Source organism: Octodon degus, unplaced genomic scaffold, assembly GCF_000260255.1.
Source record: "Octodon degus isolate 3935 unplaced genomic scaffold, OctDeg1.0 scaffold00262, whole genome shotgun sequence".
Classification (NCBI taxonomy): Eukaryota; Metazoa; Chordata; class Mammalia; order Rodentia; family Octodontidae; genus Octodon; species Octodon degus.
In genome coordinates this window covers 2,257,261-2,268,090 of record NW_004524838.1, presented here as the reverse complement: position 1 = coordinate 2,268,090, position 10,830 = coordinate 2,257,261, and the positions used below count along the sequence as shown (strand labels likewise).

Sequence of the window (10,830 nt, the reverse complement as noted above, 5' to 3'; positions counted from 1 at the left end):
AGGCCACTTTTTAATATTTTCTTCTGCTCCAAGAAAACCTTTTTAAAAAGAAAAAAGGTTATAGAGCATTACAATGTTTGCTATATCATTTCATTAGGTGTCTATATAACACTCAAAACACTCTGAAACATTATAAAAACAAAGTTTTTAAAAACCATACCCGATCTGGTAACTTAGAGCATCTACACATTTATTTGAAGAAATGTGAAGGTCAGTGTCTGTTAGTAAGGTCCCAGATGAATGGAGTAGGAAGCCTACTTCCTACATTCCTTCCTACAGACTGGTTCCAACTCCTAACTCCAGAGCTCCCTGTTCCTATTCTCTTTAACTTTCAGTCTTCCAACCCAACCCAAATACCAATGCAATTTCTTAAAGGTTCACTATAGTTTAATACTATTTTTATCCTTTTTAACATCTTCTCTTCTATTTCCAAACAAATATCATTGCTCCCTGATACTATCATCCAGAAGTTTCATGAGAATATAATCTGAATAAATTTTCACAAACACAACTAATGGTTAATTCTTTTGGGGCATTTATATTTTCACAGTCTAATAAAATTCAAGAAGAAAAATGAACAGATGAACCAAATCTAAGCAGAAATATCCTGAGGACTTTGCTTTTGAATTTGAGTAGTCTTTCTCCTACAATGTGTTAATTTCCAAAAACATTTAATCTACTTTTAACTGCCATACTTAGTGTTATGGCTCGTATCTAGACAGCTCCCCAGAGCCTCCAGCAGTCATAGAGGAAAGGGGTGCTTTTCAGAGGGGACTACATCTAGAATATGTGACTGGCTTGGCACGGTTCTGACTCAGATTAAGGATGTGACTGGAACACTTGTCTTAGAGAGGTAGCCTCCATAAAATACACAGTACAAAAAGAGGGCTAATGTGCTTTCATCACCTGACTACTTGTGGTGGCTATTTGTCCTCTGCAGTGTCCCTCTGCCATGCCACCCTGCCTTAGAGTCAGCAAACTATGTACAAAAAACTCTACAAACTGAGCCAAATAAACCTTTCCTCCTCTAACTTTGGATGCCAGGTATTTTGTCTCAGCAATGAGAAAACTAACACACTTGGGTTGGGTACCGGACTGTATGCATTACCCAAAATTCACAAACTGCACAAAAGCCAGTTATCTACAAGTTAGGTTGTATAACAACTTAAAACTTTAATATTTAACTTTATAACTGTAGAAGAGAAAAACAACAAACATTTGCTATACCTGAAGGAGCTGCAGTAGAAAGAGAACTTCTGAAGTCAGCAATTTTTTTTTTTTGGTACCAGGGATCAAACTCAGGACCTAGCACTTGCCAGACAGGCACTTATGTTGCTGAGCTAAACCCCCAGCCATGAAGTCAGCAATTTTTAACAGTGTTCATACTAGAATTTCAGGGAGAAGTAGGTAGGTAGAAAGCCCTTTTGATAAAATGATGAAATTTCCTTATTACCTTCTCAAAGCAAATCGCAATATGTTCTTATCATTGATTTCATTTCTTTGTACAGGAAGCCTTTTATTTAGGCCATACCAGTAGGTATAAAACAAAACATACCACATTCCATATCAGGTGCCCAAGGTTTTTCTCCTGCAATGTCTCATGTACCTCAGACTTTCTGAACCAAGAAATAAAATGCTTCTGCCTTGTAAATATGTAATAGTACACTACTAAGTGTAATGATTATAGTATAGATGGGCCCTTATTCAAGATGACAGCGTTACTTACCGCATTAGGCACGTCATATGCAACGCCCTTCCCAAACACAGGTGTTGTCAGACGACTGTAGACATCTTCTGCATTCAGGTCTTCATTTTTACTATTAAAAAGCAATGCAGCAGCATCACTCCCCAAAAGGTAAGTAAATGTCTTGCCCACCATGGTAAAACTAAATACAGGTCCATACTAAAGAAAGAGAAGCACACAGTGATTTTCAAAAAAAAAAAAAACTTCTTAAACCATACTATGCATGGCAAAAAAATAAAACATTCATACATCTTAAAGGAATTCTTTTCAGCTTGCCAGACTAACCCTTCTTGTATTTGTCTAAATTTGTAATTAAGTTCATCTAGTTGTAAATTCAGTATAAAGACAACTGTTTATTCTTTTTACAACTTGTTATACTACAACTATTTTCTATCGCTTAAACATTAATGATATATTGTTTTCTATTATTACAAAGCATTATGTAAACTTAACTGATTTTTCATTATTGGGTATAGGTAATGCTGTCAAGGTTTTGTTTTAATACAGAGTTCTAGGGACCTGGGAGATAGCTCCGTAGAATAAGTGCTTGTCTGGCAAGTGCAAGGGCCTCAGTTCAACCCTTGGTTCCACCAAAAAAAAAAAAAATCTGCAACGAATGCTCTCCCTCCTTTAGTTAAAAAAAAAATTAAAGAGTTGCTAAAATATATATCCTTGTCTATAATGAAGACCCAAGAAGCTGATGTCATTATCAGTTTTATACTATCCCACCAACACTGAATAATTTCATCACGTTAATGTTACTACTGTTAGGTGTTACAAGCTTCACTTTGTATTTATTATTATTACTATAATTAGTAGTATTATTATTACAGACTGGGCTGTGGAAATCTAATCAGGAATAAAAATACTGTCCCTGACTCATGAAGCGATCTCTTGGAAAGGACACAAATCAGGTAACACATTAACAAATGTAAAATTGAAAGTGTGACGGTATTACACAAAGGAAAACAACCGTGACAAAAGGTGGATGAAACACCGACACTGAGCACTGAAGGAGTAGGAGTTAGCTTGGCAGTTAAGTGTGCTCATCCAGCAGGAAGGATGAGATGAGAATTAAGGGTCAGGCAGCACTTACGCCACAGTCTGAGAAGTCAGGTGAAAGAAGCTTTTGCTCACAAGCAAAAGAAGTTTAAACTATATAGAAAAGACACACTGGTCTTTATATATTTGAAAAGATTCCTCTGATTGCTGTGCACAAAGGATGGAGGGGTACGAACAGAAAAGATGCCACAGGACCCATTAGAACACACTGCACAAACCAAAAGATAAACTCTTGTCACAAAGTGGGACAGTAGAGATAGAAGCTGACAGATTACTAAGCTATGTTAGAGACAGTCTGTAGACTTAGCAATGGATTGACACAGTGAAGAAAGTACTAAGAAGGAATTTTATTTCTGGTAGAACCAGAAAAAATTATGTTAGCAGAAAAGATAGGACAACCAGAATTGGAGAGAGAAAAACCAGCAGTTAAATATTAGAAACACTGAATTTCAGATGCCTTTGAGATAACAAAGTGTCACACAGGAATTAGACATCCAGGTCACTAGTTCTGAGAGTTCACAGCCACAAACATTAATTTGGGTGTCAACATATGGTGACATTCAGTTAAAGCTACACATACAAAGAAAGTCACCTAGAAAATAAAGGGACATGGCCAAAGTAGTGGTGGATACATTGTGTCAACTTGGCTGGAGCGCCTCTGGAGTTCCATGCCCTGGGCCATAGGGGCCCACCCTAGATCAGAGAGTGACTCAGCACAAAAAGGGTAAATAAAGGGGTTGAGGGAGGATTCAGCATTCCATTTTCTAGAAGGATCCAGTCTTAACAGTCACCTTGGACTTCATCTCCTGGGCCTTTAGCACAGACTCTTCGGCCTCCAGCTTGGATGCTTCAGCTTTCTGTCAGACTCATCAGCCTTCTACCCCTTTGGTCTCAGACCCATGGGCTGACTGATACAGACTTGCATTGAACACTGCAGTGAGCTCCACACCTTGGACTGAATCCTTCTGTCTCCAGTGTGCAGATGACCTCTGCACGCTTCCTCATCTGACTCTGTGGCTGAGCATCATAAGCCAATCTTGTAATTTCTTATACATTTGTACATCTTGTGTTTTATCTGTTCCTCTAGTAAAACCCTGACTAATACAACTAACCCCAGCAAGCACCAACAGTAAATGAAAACAAGAATGTACCCACAAGTGAATTAGAAAGAAGAGGCCAAGTCCATTTGTCAGACTACAGTGGATTTCAGAGTAACTAAGTAGGAAATAGAGACAGGGAGTATGGACAAGTCACAGAACAAACAAAGAGCTTGAGAGAAGCTCCACATGAGCATGATGGCACATGCCTATTAACCCTGCTACTCTGGGAACTAATGCAGGAAGATCAAAAACTTGAGACCAGCCTGGGTACCTGGGGAAGACACTATCTCAAAAATCTGAAAAATAAAAACTAGGCTGGCTGTGTAGCTCATATAGTATGCATGAGGCCTTGGGTTCAATCCTGAGTACTGAAGAAAATGGATAAATACTTATGCTTTTAAATGGGCAACACGAGAATTTTTTAGAAGAAAATAGATCCAGTTGATAGAAATACTAGTATAAGGTTGAGAAATAACAGAATAAGGTTTCTGAAATAAAAGAAAGGAATGGAGCGTTCATCTTATAATAGTAGGCAACATACAATAAAACTAAGGCACAGAATTAGTAAGCTACAGCACAAGATTCTGGAACCAGACTGCCTGGGCTCAAATTCTGGGCTCTACAATTAGTGTGTAACCTTAGTCCTATAGCAGAAAATTTAACCTCTGCTTCAGTTTCTCTCATCAATAAAATGGTCATAAAAATAGTACCCACTTCATAGTCCAGATTACATAAATTTTATGTAGAAGGCAAAGAAGAGTGTCTTAGCCATAGTAAATGAGTTCTTTTCTGTCATCATTATCATCAAAAACATAGGCCCAGAAATCAGACCGCATGAAATATTGGCTTGGCTAGTGGCTGGCAGTGAGCACTGGAGCAAATTATATAACCTCTGTCTTTCAACTTTGTTATCTACAAAACATATGTATTAAGAGTTTTGGTGCACATTTGGTAAAATAATTAAAAGCACTAAATCCTAGTAGTAAATTTTACTATCATTACAGAAAGACAACAGAGCATAGAAATAAGCAGGTTTGTATATAACTGAAATTAAGACTATGACAGAATGCTCATTAAATGATTTTTAAACAATCTTTAAATAAGATAAAGTCATTTGCTTTAATGAAGAAGTAGAAAAATGTATAAGTTTATGCTGAGAATAGTGTTGCACATCAGTTACCCCAACACTCAGGAAACTAAAATAGGAGGATTATTGTGAGTTTGAGGCCAGCCTGAGCTACAGTGCCAGCCTGAAATACACAGAAAGACCCTGTCTCAAAAAAAAAAAAACAAAAAAAGTAAAGATATAGTAGTTTAAAAATGTAAAGATTTGAATTAGTTATTGAGATGAATGGAAATTCAGCCAATCAAAAGAACAAAACAGAATTGTTGAGCAGTATTAAAATTTTATGCAAGACAATCACAAAATTAACAAGAAACTAACCTGAAGCAAGAAAGGAGAAAATGAGTAACTGACTTCTCCCACCTTTGGAGTTTTGCAGATGAACAACAACAAAAATCTAGGAGCAAGGAAACAGAAGATCTTGGCAAGAATGTAACTGAAACAATGGACCATGCGCCAAAAGTAAAAACAGAAAAATGAAGAAGACTGACAGATCAGGAGAAGGCAAATAGGAAAGTGGAACAGATGATCTAATGTAGTCAAGAATGATTATAATTAAAGGAGTTGAACAAGCAAATGAGGAAGAGGTGTTACCCAAAAGCTGAGAAAATTGTAAGGTGAAATAGGGAACAACTCGGAGGGCCTATCATTGTCATTTGACTACATTGAGAAACACCTAAGAACTCAGTAAAGCACAGTGGTGGGAACCATCAGGATTTCCAGAGATGTTCAGTGGAATGGCAAACGGGGCTTAGCACCACTGAAGAGTAAATGGTTGTAGTGATACAAGAAAGCTCATTAGAGAGGAAAGGACGAAGATCTGAGTGCTTGATGATATTGAGTGGGTCACCGAAGTAGAGTGTGAAGTCACAGGGGCTAGACAGGGCAGGTTACAAGTTCCAGACATACACAGTTAAGAAAAATTTTATCAATTTTAATGATCAATGAAAACAAAATTTAAAGCAGTGTTTTTTATACAATAATCACCAGAACTACCTCAGGAGCATCTCAGACTCCCTCAGGACATGTATAGAAGCTAAAAGAGTAGCAGTCAATAAAGCCTCTTCACCTCTTAAACTAGAGAAGCGTCCATTTTATTTTGTCTACAATAAATAGTAATTATAAGGGCCCAACTTTTTAAAAAATGTTCTTCCATTGAAAAAAGTTTGAAAAACAGTTATCTAGTATCTCGTTCTCTAATTATTTGGAAGACTTACCTTCTCGTATGCATTTTCTAAGAATTCAATTGGATTTTTTCCAAATGCTATAGCATGTCCAAGGAATGGAACTGGAGAGAAAATGTATGGTGGAGTTTTCTGTAAATGAAAACAATAAAATTCTTTTCTCATTTAAGGAAAAAACTCAATTCAGCTTCATAGTCAAATAATTTAATAAAATTTTCCACTAGTCCTAAACAAAAGTTATCAAAAAGCGAAGCAGCAAAAGTAACTTATGAACAGCTAAATGGTCAATATTTAGGGAGAATACAATTTAAAAGAACAAAAATTGAAGACCAGGTATGGTGATGAATGCCTGTAATACCAGCCCTGGGGAGGCTGAGGCAGGAGTTCAAGACCAGCCTGACCTATATAGTAAAACCCTGTCTAAAAATCAAAACACCATTAAAAAGCAATAAAACAGGCGTAGGGACCAGGGGTTCAAACCCCGGGCCTGCTGTGCTGGGCTCGCTGAGACTGCAATTGAGACTGGGTGTGTTGGCACGTGCCTGTAATCGCAGCTCTTGGGAGGTTGTAAACAGGCAGATCACTATGAGTCTGAACTAGTAGTGAGATCATGAACACCCTGCAGACCCTTCCCTAAAATTTAAAAAAAAAAATTAAAAAATAAAAAAAAACAGGACAGTCAAATAAGCATTTTTTTTTTTTTTTTTCCGCATGAGAACTGAACTCCAGACCCTGCACTTGCCAGACAGGCACTTATGCCACTGAGCTTTATCCCCGGCTTATTTTTTTATTTAAAGAAAATTTAAAACTTGAAAAAAAAGAAAAAATTTTTTAAAACCCAACACATTAGAAACTATACAGAAAGGGCTAGCCAGATAGCTCTGTAGACTACAGCGCCTGCTTAGACAGAGTCCAGTGGCCTCGTTCAATCAATGTGCGGGCCCCGCCCCCAGGGGGCACTTGAGATTGGGCATGGTGGCACATGCCTATAATCCCAGCACTTGGGAAGCTGGAAACAGGAGAATCACTACGAGTCCCATCTACGTACTGAGACCCTGTATTAAATACATAAATTAAAAAAAAAAAAAAACTACAGAATTTCACTGAATAGGAATTCAACCATGGCTGTTATATTACATAATATTGTCTTCAAATTAGAGTATGAAATATAAGCATATAAAATTGGTTTAAAATATGTAAGAAATTAAAAAGAAAAAAATTTAGGCATTAATTGTTCCTTTCAATAAGACCATCACAAATCAGCAGCACAATTATTCAAGCTATCCTGTATATATATACATCTCTTTCCCTTCTTTTTTTTTGAAGATGGCATACGAGATGTTGCGGCGTGACTGGAGTTCAGACGTGTGCTCTTCCGATCTTTCTTTCTTTCTTTTTTTTTTTTTTTTTTTTTTCTTTTTTTTTTTTTTGCAGAATGGGGGATTGAACTCAGGCCCCTTATTCTACTGCACCATCTCCCCGGCCCCCTTCTCTTCTTTCTTTTGTCCTTTTTCTCATCCAGTTATTCCTTCCCTTTGAACAGATTCTTTCCCTTTCACAGTATTAATTACACATTTCAAATTTTATTTACTCTTTCAGGTTCTTACAATAGGGAGACAATATGATGTTCGCACATGCAGGTCTGATTTGTTTCACTTGAGTACCGTCTCTAGTTGCATCCATTTACCTATAAAAGCATGGAATTCATCTTTTTTTTTTTATAGCTAATACTCCATTGTGTAAAAATACATTTTTTTTAATCCATTACTCAGTTAATGGACATTTGAGTTGTTTCCAAGATTTAGCTATGACAAATTAAACATGGGTGCACATATATCACTGTGGTATGATGTTTTCAGTTATTCTGTAAATATATCCAGGAAGGGAATAGCTATGTTAAACAGGACCTGAAATCCTAGCTTTTTGAAGAATCTCCACATGGATTTCCATAGTGGTTGTACCAGTCTACACTGCCACCAACAGCGGTGAAGGGTTCCTTTTCCTCCACAGTCTCTCTAGCATTTGTTCCTGGTTAACTTTTTTTTTTTTTTTTGGTGGAACCGGGATTGAACTCAGGCCCTTTTGCTTGCCTGGCAAGTGCTTATTCCACTAAGCCATCTCCCTGGCCCCTTCTGGTTAACTTCTTGATGACTGCCATTTTTTCTGGTGTGAGACAGCACTACAACTTTAAACAGACACTATCATACCACTAGAGGCTACAGATAGCCTTTTTTTTTTTTTGGCAGAACCGGGGATTGAACTCAGGCCCTTGCTCTTGCCAGGGAAGCGCTTATTCTACTGAGCCATCTCCCTGGCCCCCAGATAACCTTTCTAACCATTAGTAACATGAGGTTTTTTTCTTTCATTTTTAATTTTAGTCCTATAGTTTTTCCCCAAAGAAAAGGCCAACAGTAACTTGCATAAGGGAAATGTTTAATTTATATTTCAGTGAACAGAACAAATCTCATACTTTTTTTTTTTACTGCAAATGAACTAGATCCTCCAATTATAAAGGAAATACATCAACCCTGGAAGAAATTCTCTAGCATTTATCATAAACTGTACTTTAAATGCTACAAAGTGATACCCACATATTTTAACATTAAGTCTCCTAACAATCAAGCTGGCAATGACAAAAGAATGATACTGCTCAGATGTCTGTTACGGTTTGTGTCTAGATGTTCTCCCAAAGTACAAGCAGTGAGAGGTGGTGGGCTTTTCAGAGGCAGCTGAATCTGGAGTTTGTGATTGATTCATGGTCCAACACTGGGATTAAGGGTGTGAGTGCTGCACTCAGGATGGAGCATGCTTTTGCTGCCTTCTGCACCATGAATTGTTCTCTGTCCAGCCACCCTGCCTTGGAACCAGCCAATTATAGACTAAAACCTCTACAGAGAGCTGAATAAACCTTTTTCCCTTTAACTTTGGGTGTGGGGTATTTTGTCCTAGCAACCAAAAAAGTAACTAAGATAGTTCTTCCCAAACAGTACTTCCTCAAAAATCGCACGTGTAGGAAAAATAGTAGTACTAACTCCGCCTCGTGTGTTATGGTTCAAACAAAAAAAAAAGTTCAAGGGGCCAGGGAGATGGCTCAGTAGAATAAGCGCTTGCCTGGCAAGAGCAAGGGCCTGAGTTCAATCCCCAGTTCCGGGAAAAAAAAAAAAAAAAATTCAAAAGCTACTAAGCCACACTTTGGTCTGAGTACAATGTACATAGTTTGTCCATTCCGTTGAGAGTAAAGAGCAGTATTAGAAATCTATCTAGTGCTGCTTGTTAAGGATTCATTCATAAAATACATTGGGCAGGTTTAAGGCTGGTGGCCACCCCTTAGAGAAACTGATATTTTAGCAGTATTATAAGAAAGTCCGGATTTAGGGATGTAGCTCAGTGGTACAGTGCTTGCCTACCAGCCCCTGCAGTACCACACACACACACACACACACACACACACACACACACAGAGCAAGCCCATCCCGCACTTCTGCACTCCCCTTTTCGAAGTTGCACACAGCGCCTGGCCACAGGTAAACAGCCATCGAAAGCGCGACGGCCGCAGCTGCCCACAGCATCACCACGATGGCCCTCACCAAGGGGCCCACAGCCAGGCCAGCCTGCAGAGCCGCCGCTACGACCACAAACGCTGCACCCACGACCCCACCAGAATCAGACGCGTGGCCGGGGCCGCCACAGCCCCAACACCGAAGCCAGCAAGGTCACGCCTCGCGATGGCCAGCGCCACCAGCAGCAGTGCTGTGACCGCGGCTGCCACACCGCACCTCCCCGCAGGGCCAGGACCGGGAACCCGCCCTCCCGGCCACCGCCTCGGCTGTCGCGGCCTCGCGCGGCCCACGGAGGACGTACGCACCGCTCCTGCCGGCAGGTGGGCCAGCTGGCCTACGGCGAGACGGAACAGGTAGGCCAGGCTGAGGGTGAAGGCGGAGGCCACCAGCACTGTGGACAGGAGGCTGCCGCCGGTCACTCGCTCCACTGCATGTTCCAGCATCGACCCGCCCGCCTGCAGCAGGCCCAGCAGCACCATCCCGTCGCCGCCGCGTCCCTCCCCGGAAGGGCGCCCCTCGGAAGAGACAAGGAGTGAGAAACTCCGACTGATGGGCGAGGAGAGGTGGCCAGCACAACCGGCCTCCCACAAAACCCCGGTCGCCCCGCCCACCGCCCTGCCGCTCGCGCGCCACCTAGCGCGTCACGCGGGGGGCGGGGCCTTCCGTGCCACGCTCAGACGCAGGTTCTCACCACCGAGGTCTCCTTGCGCCAGAGAGAGCATGAGGACGCGGCCTCCCTACGGTGCCAGAGGTCCCGTGCGCAAGCGATGGTGGCTTTAGAGGTGGACACCCTCCGACAACCGCGTGATCTCGGGCCTATGGGCCGGGCGCCCAGGGCCTAGGACTTGTGTGGGAGGGGCGTCGCGGAGGGATCCGGGGCGGGGGCTGCGTCCGCGTGGCTCGGCCTGCTGTGTGATTGCACGGCGCGCATGTGAGGCGATGTCGGCCTATGTGGCGTCACGCGCGCGCCCCCGGGGGGCCGGCGGTGTCTGGGCGCTGGCTGGCTGCAGCGCCCGCCCAGCACCTGAGGCTTGATGATGTCACCAGCGCCCCGCCC

At 41.2% G+C, this 10,830-nt stretch overlaps 1 protein-coding gene across 1 annotated transcript in view; it reads right to left on the bottom strand.

Moving 5' to 3' along the window:
• The window catches only part of LOC101565609 (lanosterol 14-alpha demethylase), a 27,635-nt gene extending 17,052 nt beyond the window's left edge, over window positions 1-10,583 (bottom strand). Inside the window, exons 1-4 of the mRNA XM_004646250.2 lie at window positions 10,079-10,583; window positions 6,247-6,345; window positions 1,727-1,903; window positions 1-38 (exon numbers count right to left, since the gene is read on the bottom strand). The exon at window positions 1-38 is cut by the window's left edge and continues 17 nt beyond it. Coding sequence (XP_004646307.1) covers window positions 1-38; window positions 1,727-1,903; window positions 6,247-6,345; window positions 10,079-10,252 — 488 coding nt within the window. The 5' untranslated portion in view covers window positions 10,253-10,583. The remainder of the gene's footprint in view (window positions 39-1,726; window positions 1,904-6,246; window positions 6,346-10,078) is intronic.
• Between the last annotated feature and the right edge of the window lie 247 nt (window positions 10,584-10,830).